The 14,470-nt window shown below is 36.0% G+C and overlaps 1 protein-coding gene across 1 annotated transcript in view; it reads left to right on the forward strand.

The window, feature by feature from the left end:
- Nucleotides 1–14,470, forward strand: part of ITGB1 (integrin subunit beta 1) — a 47,178-nt gene that overhangs the window by 19,157 nt on the left and 13,551 nt on the right. Inside the window, exons 3-11 of the mRNA XM_055308652.1 lie at nt 1,772–1,857; nt 5,373–5,595; nt 7,074–7,244; nt 7,761–7,999; nt 10,009–10,164; nt 11,162–11,257; nt 11,978–12,067; nt 13,772–13,912; nt 14,076–14,275. Of these exons, the coding sequence (XP_055164627.1) occupies nt 1,772–1,857; nt 5,373–5,595; nt 7,074–7,244; nt 7,761–7,999; nt 10,009–10,164; nt 11,162–11,257; nt 11,978–12,067; nt 13,772–13,912; nt 14,076–14,275 (1,402 nt within the window). The remainder of the gene's footprint in view (nt 1–1,771; nt 1,858–5,372; nt 5,596–7,073; nt 7,245–7,760; nt 8,000–10,008; nt 10,165–11,161; nt 11,258–11,977; nt 12,068–13,771; nt 13,913–14,075; nt 14,276–14,470) is intronic.

The following is a 14,470-nucleotide window of genomic DNA, read 5'->3' on the forward strand; positions in this document are numbered from 1 at the left end:
GATGTTCTTACTCTTGATCAAAAAGTCTTGCAAAATGTTGGCATTATCTAGAAAAGGAATGAAACATAAAGCTGAAAATATATTTAATCCTCTTATAAACCATGGTGCATCCACATCTGGAATAATAGTTGTGCAGTTCTCTTTTCCAAGTATCAAATACGTTGCATAGAACAATTATTTGGTCTTAGGACAGGAAGGACTTAGTACATGGAAAAATGAGAAAAACCTTCAAAATTATTGATAAAGTTGATTACCTAAAACCAACAACAGCATAAAAACCCAAAGTGTCTGGATGTCAGAACACCATCAACAAGATGAGAAATGAAACAAAGGTTTAATTTAATTAGCATGTGTTGAGATCCAGTAAAAACAGATAAACATGATAGAAGAAAAATCTGCAAAGGATATAAACAGAAAATGTACAAAAGAAATGGTCAGAAAAATATGATAAGAATAAAACCTTAAATAACTGATAATAGAATTGATATTCTAATTTATATGTATTAAATGAGTAAAAGATTTTTTATATTAAAAAAATACTTGGTGTTTGTTGAAGGTTTGGTGAAAATGGTATTTGTATACTGTTTATAGGATTATAAATTTGAATATTACTTCTAGATAGAAATTAGTGTATGCTGAGGATATTAAAAAGATGAATACTCTCAAGGCAATATTTTCTTTTTTAAATTGTGATAAGGAAATCATCAGAGTTTTACATTGTGAGAATGGTCATCATTTGGAGGGTTTGTTGTTCATGTGAGCAAGTATGTGTGAACTAGGCATGCATGCAATTGAAAACAATCTAAATTTGCCCAACATTAAATAGGACACATTAATATAATGAAATATTTAATCATTAAAAGCCGTATTTTTAGAGAATTTGTAATGGAACACTTAGGAAAAAGTATAAAAAGTAATATGCAAAATGTATGTTCCTAATTTACTTAAATAACGATATGTTTATGCGTGCTTCCTTGCTATTTTTTTTTTAATCTACATAGAAATAAAGACTGGAGTGAAATATGCAAAAATGTTAACAGTAGTTATCTCTCAGTGGCTTGGGTGATTTTTAGTGTGTTTTTTATGCTTTTATGTATTTTCCACATTTTCTATTATGAATATATGTTATGTTTATAATCAGAGAAGACAAACTAGAGATAGTCCATGTTAGTGCTTACCACATGAAAGGCATGCTGATCCTTAGGTGGATTCAAAGAAATGTGAGATATACTTTGAACATAGAGGCTGTAAAATCATGGGATTGTGGACTGGATGAATACGGCCTTTTCAAGTATTTAACATACTAAGTATGAAAGGGAAGTTTTTGCAGATGCTTCTGTGGGTATGGGTGTGGTAGTATGAGTTAAATGAAAAGAAATAGTATTTTATCCAGTTGTAAGAAAACTCCTGATAGTTATGACCATCCAACATGATGAGTGATCTGAAATTATGCCTTTGCAAAAAAAAGATGAACGTGTAGATCACTGGTATGTAGTCTTTGCTGTAGAAGACAAGAAATATAACTAGCTTTTCAGGGCTCTCTTTGCCAAGGTAATCTAACAGCACCTCTTTGGGGTAGGTCTGGATCATGTAGTAACAATTATTATATGTTACGTAATATAATGTATATTTATAACATGTAACAGTATATGACATCATTTGTTGTTATTCATATTTAGCATTCATGTGTGTTGCATTGTCATTGTAATCATTTTTCCTTATTTTCTGTCATGAAATTTCAAGTAAAGTTGTTCTTTGTTTCTCCTGACAGATGAAAATAGATGTTTAAAAGCAAATGCCAAATCATGTGGAGAATGTATACAGGCGGGACCAAATTGTGGATGGTGTACTAATTCAGTAAGTAAAATTGCTCAAGGCCTTTTTGTTTACTCTTTAGTCATTTACTGTGGCCCAATATTGTATCCTTGGGAAATGTTAGATAGGAATTTTCATTTAAATCAATGTTTCTTGAATAAGTATCAACTCTAATACTATGTAATAATCTAGAGGTGTGTTGTTTAATATAGTAGGCACTAGGGGATCCCTGGGTGGCTCAGCGGTTCAGTGTCTGCCTTTGGCCCAGGGCGTGATCCTGGAGTACCAGGATCGAGTCCCATGTCAGGCTCCCAGCTTGGAGCCTGCTTCTCCCTCTGCCTGTGTCTCTGCGCCTCTCTCTCTCTCTGTGTGTGTCTATCATGAATAAATAAATAAAATACACTGAGGAGACGCTCCACTGGGAGTCCAGTTTTTTTTTTTTTTTTGTAGAAAGAGACATTTAATATTTTTCTTAAAAATCAGGATTACATTTCAACCTGCCCTCTATTGTGACCAAGGCTACGCTGCTCATCTTAGCTGGGATGCACGTGCGTCCCTCATGGAATGGCAATGAGGGGGGCCTCAGGAGCAGAGCTTGGTGACCCTGGGGGCTTTGCTGGGTCATCAGAGGAGGGGAATGTGATCCAGTCCTGAAGTCCCGCGGTTTAGCCAATTTTTGGATGAGGCAAGACAGGAGGTGGAAGCAGGGCTGGGCTCTGCTGGTCAGGGCAGCTGCCTGCCTTGGTCTGAAGGGAGATGGCTACTGCCATGGGCTTAGGATGGAGGTGCCTGTGACCCTCCTGAGGGGTAGTCCCAGCAACCAGGGGTCTGGGAACATTCACTCATCAAAACCTTTGTATTTGACCTTCAACAGAGCGAGGCTGGAAGACTTCTGTGGTCCTGTTTGTGGTGCACACATGAGTGCTATGTGCACAGCTGGTGGTGGCAGCTCATGCCAGATAAACGTTCTGTGTGCTTGTCTGGGGTGGGGTACCCTATGTGTGGGAACAGAGGAGGGGGTGCAGGACAGGGTGGAGGGCACCCGTGTGCAGGGCTCAGTGTCCTGCAGGAGGGAGAGACGACAGCAGCTCAAGGGCTGCTCAGGACAGGGCTGGTCTTTAGGGGAACCCTGAGAACCCCAGGATTGTCTCTCCCCAGGACAATAAAAAAAATACACTAGGCACTAGACCTGTGTAGGTATGGAGCCCTTGAAGCATGCTCCACATTGGTCCAAATTGAGAATTGTCATCAGCCTCAGATATATCTCAAAGTTCGAAGACTTAATGATAAAAAACCCACAAAATTAATGTTGAAATGGTAATATTTTGTATATGTTGTTAAAATTAATTTCCTGTTTCTTATTTTTTCTTTTAGTGTGACTACTAGATAATTTTAAAACACATGTGTAGCTCACCTTTGAGGCATGCATTATATTTATATTGAATAGCTTTCCCCAAATCCGTAGCCTTTTAATTTGACTGTTTTAGATTTTTCCCTTTCTTGGCAGAAGAGGTATAAGCTAACCATCCTAATTGTTCTTGAGTTAAAACGAATATAGAATTGATTTGCATCCCAATAAAAGCCCATTGAGGTTAGGGTTTAAATTGTATTCACTTTTTGTCATCTGTGCACATTGCTTAACTTGATATCTTTCACAAAGCCTACTAAATGTTAAATGAGTAAATAAATATGTCCTTGAATGTCAGGACAGGATGTATAGGGAAGTAATCTTGAGGATATATAATTTATTCTCACAGTGAATAATATCAGAATGTCAGAGATTTACTGTTTGTTTTTACTCAGGCATCTGATCCCACACATTTCAGCTGTCTGTTTAGTAGTTGTAACTAAGCTCCCTCCTTAAGTATTAGATATTTTGTATGGTTTGACCATTTGAAAGGCAAAATCAGAGGTTTTTGTTTTGTTATTTCAAAATTTTTCTAGTGACACTTTCTGTTCTCCTAAAAATGGTATTTTGGAATTCAGTTGGAGACAGTTGAGGAAGTAGGGAGTGCTGTGAGTTTGTCTCAGGCAGAGCTTATTTACCAAACTGTTCTTTAAATAATTTAGCCTTTGATATTTGTGGCATGATTTTGGAATGTGTTTAGTGAAATTTTATTTGAGTGCTACGGTCTTAAAGTTTCCACACTAGGCTCCTGTGCTTTGGTAGTATTTTAGGTTTGATGATATATAAAAGTATTTCAGCTTTGAACTCTCTGATCCTTGGTATTCCTTTCCAGTTGCTTTTCTAAATCCATAAATGCTCATTAGTGTTATGTTTCTCTTAAAAAATAACTGATTAAAACTGTTGTGTATTCTTTGTATTTAAATATCCTACTTCTACAGCACCATGATATTTGTAAACAAAAACCATATAAAATTGAACATTAAAGTGACCAGAAAGAAAAGGCATTTCCTCATTTTCCCAATGTCAAGATTTAAAAAAAAAAAAAGGACATCTTTGGTTTGCTGTAACTACATATAAAATTTTTAGGGGTATATGTGAAATACTCAAATAAATGTCTATTGTAATCATTGGTACAATGTCATAGGTACACATTAGTGACACATACCCACACAATAATATCATTGGTTTTCCCCACTTTAGCATTTCATAAAAAACTTCTACTCAAAGATTTTACATATATTTTGGCAACAGTGTTCTTACTTTCACTAAGATATTTCTTCAGTCATATAATAAAGTTTTTATTTCCATCTAAGTTGTTTGAGGAGTTTCATACATTTTGAAGTCATGTCACTACTGTAAATTTTACCCCAAGCCACAACTAGCATTTATATAACATTCAGACCTTTTTTATTTTTATATTTTTAAAATGTGCCCTATGGAAATATACTTTATGTCCTTGTTATGTGATCAGATTTTACTGTGATTATCGTTTCAGATTGTCATGTAATTACTACTGTGATTATTGTTTTTCAAAATGAATTTTAAAAGCTTTACTTGAGTTTTTTTTCAAATGTCCAAGAATACTTAACTGTGTTAAATTTCTCAATCTCCTTTTTAAAAGTTGCATCATTAATTGAGACACCTTCAGGCTAATGTAGTTTCCCTAAACATTGAGTTGTTCAGTTCAGAATACTGTGAGGAGAATGCTATATAATATGAGGGACTTGTATACTACTTTTTAAGGAAAATTTTGGGAAAAAACTATTTGGTATTTGCTTATATACATTATTAGTGGCCATTAAGCATACTACATATGTGATTTTCACTGAAAAAATTTCTTTGGTTAGATACTTTAAACTTGAAGGTGGGGCAGTTAAAATATACTCTAAGGTCAGTCCTAAGTATTATTAAAGTAATAAATTACTAGTAATGTAATAATAGTAAAGGAATTACTTTTCTAGAGAATGAGCTTATTTGTTTTTAAAGGAGAGCATATAATTTGGGTCCAGGGAGCATTTTGTTTAAAAACCAGAAGTGAAGTATGTTAGTTGTGTCACTTGATTTTTGCATTGTAGTTGCATATTTGCATTTATGACACAGAATGTTTGACCATTTTACTTCTTATCTGTATTTTGTATGTCATGTTAAGACGTTTTTACAAGAAGGAATGCCCACTTCTGCACGGTGTGATGACTTAGAAGCTTTAAAAAAGAAGGGATGCCATCCAGATGACATAGAAAATCCCAGAGGCTCCAAAGATATAAAGAAAAATAAAAATGTAACCAACCGTAGCAAAGGAACAGCAGAGAAGCTCCAGCCAGAAGATATTACTCAGATCCAACCTCAGCAGTTGGTTTTGCAATTACGATCAGGTATAGAAATCTAATTGTATGAATACCTTTGTTTTAGCTTGAGCTTTTTGAGGATTTTATATAAGCCTCTTTTGAGTTTCCTTTGAGGGTTCATTTTCACATATGGACTGGCACTCAAATAGAAATGTGGAATATGTCAAATTTTAGAAGTTTTTTGAAGATATAACAATTTGTAACACACATCATATACATGAATAATAAAGGTTGCCTAATGTCCAAAGCAAATTCTGTGAAGGAGAAATTATTAGGTTTAATGGGTTTTAAAAATAAAAGTATCCATCCTGTGGTGTAATTATGTAATGTAAACACACCATTTTAACCCATGTTTTTCCTCTGTATTTGTTTAATGTTGTTAAAATATTAAGCTTTTATAAGAATCTATGACTGTCCTATATTGAAAAAAGAAAACAAACCCTTTTCCCACTCTTCCCATTTTCTATCCCTTTTCTCTCAAAAGAATGGTGCACACTCATTGTCTCCATGAGTTCCACTCTTGACCACTTTTCAGCCTGCTTCTCAACCTGTTCTGGCAAAGCTCTGCCTTCACCTTGAACCACCAAACTGAGTGGACCTTGTCAGGGTCCCCCTACCCCGCTTAACCTTCCTGTACCAAGTAACACCTTTGAACTCTTAGCTTCTACGGTATCACTCCTGGTTTTTCTTCTTATCTCTTAACATTGCTTTCTAGTCTCCTTTTTGTGTCTTTTTTCTTCCTTTCTCTTTGTAGCCCACTTAATTGTTGGTATTCTTCTCATGGCTTTAAAACCCTTTGTGTTGCTGTAACATAGCCTTTTCTCTTAAAGCCCCAAGCCCACTCACCCAGCTGCCTACTAGAAATCTGTATAAGGAATATCTACCAGTTAGAATGTAGTGGTTTTTCACCCAAACCTTCCCTTTCTCCTGTATTTCCTGAGAGGATTATACCATGCCTCCTGTGTGTCTCTCCCTTTACTCCTCATGGTTTCAGATCGGATCTTCTGTCTTCCTCTAGGATTTTCACAGTAGTTTCTCAACAAGTCTCTTGGTCTCTGTAATTCATTTTGAAAGCTTTTTTGCCAGGTTTTTGAAAATAGAAATCAGATGATATTCTTTATTTACATATAATTAGAGGATAGAGTGTCTTATAACTTTAGTCTCTAAAAAATCCGGTATACCCTGTCACATGCCCTGCCTTACCCACCCCAGTCTGATTTATGCTGTTCCATCTGTTTGTTGTCCTTGGTCATAAATTGACTGTCTCTCTTGCTCACTCACTGTGGAGTATTGTCTTTCTCATCTTGCATGCTTAGGGTTTGGCATGGTATGTGTTTGTTAAAAATGAGTACACACCCATTTATCTGGAATTCCCAGGTTTTTGTAAAAATTGTGGCAATAATACATTTCATTTTATAGTATTTATTCTGTAATCCAATTTGGTTTCTCTCATTTGTTTTTGATTGCTGGCAACTAACTTCATTTCCCAATCTCTGTTTAATTAGGGGAGCCACAGACGTTTACATTAAAATTCAAGAGAGCTGAAGACTATCCTATCGATCTCTACTACCTTATGGACCTCTCCTACTCTATGAAAGATGATTTGGAGAATGTTAAAAGTCTTGGAACGGATCTGATGAATGAAATGAGGAGGATTACTTCAGACTTCCGAATTGGTAGGAATATTGAGAAAATTAATAATTTTCATTTGTATAAGTCCTGGAAGTTTTGATCTTCACCATATACTTGTGAAATAAATAGGCCAGTTTTTAGCCTTTTCTTTCTGAGAGGAAGCTGACAATCCTGTCCATATCTTGTAATCTTTGTGCCTCCTTGCTCCTGTTACTTTATCTTGTCATGTTACTTCACACAGATTATACTATGTAGATAAATGAAATGTATGCTTGTTTTCGTAGGGCTTTATTCATTGATTTGTTGAATTATTTTATAAACCTGTTGAGTGCTCAAATTGTTTCATTACTAATTAATATGACCACATTTGTCTGCACAGCCTAATCTCCCTTCACACCTGAATTTTTCATATTATAATGATCTCTTTCCAAACTTTATTATTTTAATATATTAACTTCTTATTTAAGATTGACTTTTATGTGGTAACATAGCTTTATTCTTTTTAATGCAAATTTGTCCATCCATCTATCCATCTCTCTATATGCATTTTTCCTTCACAGGATTTGGTTCATTTGTGGAGAAAACTGTGATGCCTTACATTAGTACGACGCCAGCTAAGCTCAGGAACCCTTGCACCAGTGAACAGAACTGCACCAGTCCATTTAGCTACAAAAATGTGCTCAGTCTTACTGATAAAGGGGAAGTATTTAATGAACTTGTTGGGAAACAGCGCATATCTGGAAATTTGGATTCTCCAGAAGGTGGCTTTGATGCAATCATGCAAGTTGCAGTTTGTGGAGTAAGTGTGTTCATTTCTTACAATGGGACATTATTTGTGTGAATTTTAAGTATGATTTTACTGTCAGTATAGAAAAACTTACCTTTTTACGAAATCATACTTCATTGTCACAGAGGAGGACAAAATTTGATTCCTTAAATTCCCTCCAGCTACACAATTGCTTTCTAAAGCATATTTAATCATGTCTCTGTTTAAACAAGGCAGCTGCTTCATTTTTACGGGATTTTGGAAGCCACAGTCCTCACCATTTGAAACAGTGGGGCAATGTAGCTATACTTTGTCTGGTGTTCTGGTTTTTAGAAGAGACACAGATGTCCTGACTCTGGCTTGTGCCACAGTTAGAATTGTACTTAGCCACAGTGTCACTGGAAGTGTTCATAGACTTCAAATGGAGCAGTGTCTCAGATGCCATTTCCCTTTGATGGGCTTTCCTCATCATCTGTAAAGGATGTCTTCCCAGTGTCTTAGTGACTGAGAAAGCAGGAACTTTTTAAGTCCCACTTTGTAAGCTATATGAGAATGTACATTTTGAAAAGTCATATATTAATCATTTTAATTGCAAGATTTTTAGTAGTGGCAGGCTCATCTCCATTAGAATAGTGATAGAAATTAATGGCCCATTGAGCAGCTGAAGATTTTGAGGTGACCTTTTCATGACATGACTGAAGCTAAAACTAGAGAGCGCTAAGAGGTAAATAAGGTTTGTCTTAAGTACCTACTTTTGTCTCATTCCCCCCCTTTTTTTCCTTATAGTACCCCTGTTCCCTAAAAGACCTTCCTTGATTCCAGATGCTTCTTAGTGGTTATTTCTCAACCAGTTTTTGCTAAGGTGCTAACTATATCCAAGATAATGATGGTGGTATAGCAATATGGTAGAGCAATTGAGAGAACAGCATTCAGACTGTTAGGATGCTGCTTCCCATCACCAATGGGTCTGGAACAGTTTACTTATCCACACTAGAGAGTTGTTTCCTGTAGGAAGGGGAATAATAATATACTGTTATGAAGTTTGTTTTTTTTTTTAATTTTTATTTTTTTGTTAGGAAGTTTAAATACAGTAATGCATATAGAGTGCCAGTAAGCTCTCAGCAAATATAAAGTACTACATTATTGTTACTTTTGATTTCTCCCTGGGGCAGTTGTAATTTAAGGATAGTCTGCTTCTAAAGGGGAAGAAAGACTAATATTGTAAGTAGTGCCTAGCCTGCCACCCTTCTCTTACAGCCATTTATTCGTGATCCTATTAGCAGCTCAGCATGGAGAGAATATTCTCTGGGCTGTCTCCATCTGCGCCTCAGCCTGTGGGATTAAAGCAGGCCATCGCTTCCATGGCTGCTGCTGTCTTTCCATGCTTAACATGCTGAGAGTAACTGGTCTACCTGCTTCTCTAGATGCAATGTACTAACACTTGGATTGCCAGCATCAATACACTTAATTCTTACCTTCAAGGAATTTATAGTTTTATGAGGAAATATACAGATGCATTGAGTAAATTTAGGCAAATATAATTACAAATATACCATAGAAGAGGATTTTACTGCTAATTTATTATTATTTTTTAAGATTTTATTTTTTGAGTAATCTATATACCCAAAGTGGGGCTTACAGCCTCTAGATCAGGAGTTGCAAGTTCTACCGAGCCAGCCAGGCACCCCTTTATTATTACTTTAAATCCTTTGTTGAATAAGGAGGAGAATAAAATAAGAGAACAAATAAACAGCACTGATGAGGTAGACTGGGAGCACTGATTTTAAAAAATATTAAAGCTGAGAGAAATGGACAACTAAGCAAGACAGTTTTTTTCCTCAAGGGTGGAGGAGCCTCATGCAGTGGGCTCTGCATATGCTCTCTGCTCTGTATCAGCAGCAATATTAGCACTGTAAAAAGAGAAGCTAAGAAGAAAGTATAGAATGAGGTTAAAAGTACAATGGGAGCCTATGTGAGGATTACAGCTTTATGTACAGTGATTGTTGATAGCATTTATAAATTGAAATCTTTTTCTTTTCAAGTCATTGATTGGCTGGAGGAATGTCACACGGCTGCTGGTGTTTTCCACAGATGCTGGATTTCACTTTGCTGGAGATGGCAAACTTGGTGGCATTGTTTTACCAAATGATGGACAGTGTCACCTGGAAAATGATGTGTACACAATGAGCCATTATTATGTGAGTGTTGAATTCCTTACATATTGAATGGATTCCTGTGGAATTTTGGTGTTTAATACTAAAAGTATTGTGGGTGGGGATCTCCAGGTGGCTCAGCGGTTTAGCGCCTGCTTTTGGCCCAGGGCGCGATCCTGGGGTCCTGGGATTGAGTCCCGCGTCAGGCTCCTTGCACGGAGCCTGCTTCTCCCTCTACCTGTGTCTCTGCCTCTCTCTCTCTCTCTCTCTCTCTCTCTCTGTCTATCATGAATAAATAAATAAAATCTTAAAAAAAAAAAGTATTGTGGGTGACTGGCTTACGAGTTTTACAAGGTTTGAGGGTTTGTTATTTTGATAAGTACAAGCCCTAACCTAACATGCAAGGAAGCTAGTATTGCTATGTCTGAAGATGTGGTTTTGTGTTTGCTTTCTGCTGCATAGACAAGGGCCTCAGTCGGTGAAAGGAGCTGCTTGGACACTCTTATTCTGTTTCTCAGCCCATCGCTGTGTTTCTTGTCTTTGCACACATCATTTGATAGCAAATTTGACATTTCTAAACAGATAATTTGTAAAGGCCTATACTCTTCATCTTATTTATATAAGATTTTTGAAAGTAGGTACTCTCCTTTTATTGAAAACAAAGACTGGCAAATTATTCAAGTTCTACAAGAAATCTAAACCTTAGTGAATTTTGGTGATTTATGATACAACCTGTAGTTACTGGCAGTTCTTTACTTTCATTTTTCTAACACTTACTATATATACATAGATCTTGCTTTTTAAAACCTTTTTATTGTGGAAGTTTCTATAAATACAGAAGATACACACCCACATGTGTATGGAAGATAGAAGATTACACACCCACATGTACACACCTCCCACCTCAGCAATTATTTGTGTTATTTCAGGCAGTTTTGTGTAAGTAATCCAGTTATATATGCAAATTATTATTTTCAAAAAGTATGGAAAAACTGGAATACATTGGAGGTAATTACTCACTAAATTTTATTTAATTTCTTAGGATTATCCTTCTATTGCTCACCTTGTCCAGAAACTAAGTGAAAATAACATTCAGACAATTTTTGCAGTTACAGAAGAATTTCAGCCCGTTTATAAGGTAAGTATGTATGTGTGGGATAAAAAGAGAAACTAGTGGGCATCTGGGTGGCTCAGTGGTTGAGTGTCTGCCTTTGGCTCAGGGTGTGATCCCGGAGTCCTGGTATGGAGTCCCGCATTTGGCTCCCAAGAGGAAGCTTCTCCCTTTGCCTATGTCTCTGCTTCTTTCTTTTTGTCTCTCATAAATAAATGAATTAGGGGATCCCTGGGTGGCTCAGCGGTTTGGCACCTGCCTTTGGCCCAGGGCGCGATCCTGGAGTCCTGGGATCGAGTCCCACAGCGGGCTCCTGGCATGGAGCCTGCTTCTCCTTCCTCCTGTGTCTCTGCCTCTCTGTCTCTCTCTCTCTCTCTCTCTCTCTCTCTCGGTCTATCATAAATAAATAAATAAATCTTGAAAAATTAATTAATTAATTAATTAATTTAAAAAAAAAGAACCAGCTTCTAGACCCTTCATGTCTAGTCTTTAGGCAAAATCACATGTCTGAATTGAAATATAGGAAAGTGTTAGTAACCAGACTGACTGGATTTTACAGTAGTGGTTTATATTAATTTTTAATCACAAATAAAACTAGTTTTATTATATTTGACTCCTTAAGTTATTTAGGAAATGGCTAGGATGCCCATACTTAAGTTTTTTTTTTTTTTTTTTACATTCTCAGTAAATGCTAATTGGTTGAATCAATAGTATTTGTATCTCACATGTTTTATATTTTAATTTCAGGAACTGAAAAATTTGATCCCTAAGTCAGCAGTAGGAACGTTATCTGCAAATTCTAGCAACGTAATTCAGTTGATTATTGATGCCTACAATGTAAGTATATTCTAAATAAGATCTCTTTTAGACAATACCCTCTTGAGAATAATTTACCAAAGAAAGTAAAACTCCTTTCATTTACAATTTAGTAAGCTCAGAGGACAATGTAAAAGTAACATTTTATGTATCTGGAAGAAAACATTTTATATTCTATAAAAACCAAATTATTTATAATCTGAGCAGAGCAAAAATATGATAATTGGGGTGGGGAAGGTTTCTAAATGTTTTGTTTGATGTCATTAAAAAGGTTTTCTTGTTGGAAAACAATTCACTTGTTTGAGGATATAAACAATAACTTATAACAATATATAAGGTATATACTGGATATATACAAGGATATAAACAATAACTTATAAACATAACTTATATTTAAATGTATAAGATTACCTCAATCTGCCCACCACAGTATTTTTTATAGATTCATCTTTTTTGCTGAATTATTCTGGAAAAGCTTTTTTGTCAAGTCTTTTCTTATGTATTCAGAGATACAGTTTTCTATTCTCAAGAGATACACACGCCATAAAATATGTACTTATGTAAATATATTTGACTTACCTGTTTTAAAAAGATGTGTAAAATTTTTTTTCCCCACACACGGAAGGAAGTTGAGTTGTCCAGAGCTCTAATTCTGAGTATGTTTAGTGATGCTTGTTAAGCATTGGTGAATCACCATTTTAAGTAGTCAGAAGGCATCGGTAACCGTTGTGTGTCTACCCCTCACCCTTTTGACAGGTTGAATTTTAGATAATTTTTACCTCATGCCCGGGTTTCCCAAAATGTTTCGGAAAAACCCTACTCACAGAGACAGAGAGGGTTTTTTTTTTTTCTTTTTTAAAGATTTTATTTATTTATTCATGAGAGACACACAGAGAGAGGCAGAGACATAAGCAGAGAGAGAAGCAGGCTCCATGAAGGGAGCCCGATGTGGGACTCGATCCCGGGACTCCAGAATCACGCCCGGGCCAAAGGCAGGCGCTCAACCGCTGAGCAACCCAGGTGTTCCGAGAAGTTTTTTATTACAAAGATTTTTAAGACTCCAGTTGTTCTCTGTCTTCCCTATAGTTGTCTTCTATCTTAACAGAGTATTGCATATTTTCCTAACTCACATGCATGTAGGTATGTGACTAAGAGACAGCTTGCTGCTGACCCTTCTCCATTTGTCCTGAGTGATCTGATATTCTAAAAAAACACACTGGTTTGAGTCATTCGTACTCAGGGTTTTGGGTTTGTTTGTGTTTTGTTTTTGTTTTTTGTTATGTTTTTGTTTTTGTTTTTTGGCCCAGTCTGTAATGGCTCCTAAGCAGATTTGTTCCCAGACTATATAGTCAGTTGTTTATCTCTAGTCAGCTGGAAGTGGTAGGGCCAGAGGAGAGCCATATTGCCAATGGGGACAGAAAATGTTTGTTCTGAGTTCTTAGGACTCCTCAAATTAATATTAGGCCTCTTTTGCACCGTATGATCATCAGTAATTAAAGCACAAATACTCTTACTTCTTAATCATGTACATTATTTTAAAGAATTTAATTCGAGCCTGTTTCTCTGGGTTCTGAGTTTCCTAGTCACCTAGCATTTGGCTTCAAACTTTTTATTTGAATGATACTGTTTTCTTAATAGTTCATTTTGCCCTTTGGTTTTATGTATTCAGTCTACTTTATAGTAGCGTTTGGTTTCTTTCCTGTGTGTGATTAGTCTTTATTTTAGTCCCTTTCCTCAGAAGTCATTTTGGAAAACAGCAAACTGCCAGAAGGAGTTACAATAAATTACAAATCTTACTGTAAGAATGGGGTGAATGGAACAGGGGAAAATGGAAGAAAATGTTCCAATATTTCCATTGGAGATGAGGTATGTTGTATCAGCATTTTCTGAAGAAAAGAAAAATTATCTGTTTATAAGCAAATCTAGTTTGTAATTTAAGCAACAGTAAAAAGTGAGTAGCTTTTTGAAAGACTTTTTAGCAGATTTAAATTGCTTAGTTGTTAATTTAATTGTTTTTTTTTCCTTCAAGGTTCAATTTGAAATTAGTATAACTTCAAATAAATGTCCAAATAAGAATTCTGAAACCATTAAAATTAAGCCTTTGGGCTTTACTGAAGAAGTAGAAGTTATTCTTCAGTTCATCTGTGAATGTGAATGCCAGAGTGAAGGCATCCCTAGTAGTCCAAAATGTCATGAAGGAAATGGGACGTTTGAGTGTGGAGCTTGCAGGTGAGCAGAGGTTGTTGGAGAATGAGCGAGAGGTGTACTGGATTTATAAAGTTATGAGCAGGCTCTTTTGAGATGTCCAGAAAAACATCTATTTAGAATGAATTGAACTCTTTGTTCCAACCACTGTTGCTCACCATGAGATCAATTTGATGATCTTGTGCATGATGCTTTTTTTCGTAAGAAGATGCTCTTTGA

The sequence above is a fragment of the Nyctereutes procyonoides genome, unplaced genomic scaffold (assembly GCF_905146905.1).
Source record: "Nyctereutes procyonoides isolate TBG_1078 unplaced genomic scaffold, NYPRO_anot_genome, whole genome shotgun sequence".
Classification (NCBI taxonomy): domain Eukaryota; kingdom Metazoa; phylum Chordata; class Mammalia; order Carnivora; family Canidae; genus Nyctereutes; species Nyctereutes procyonoides.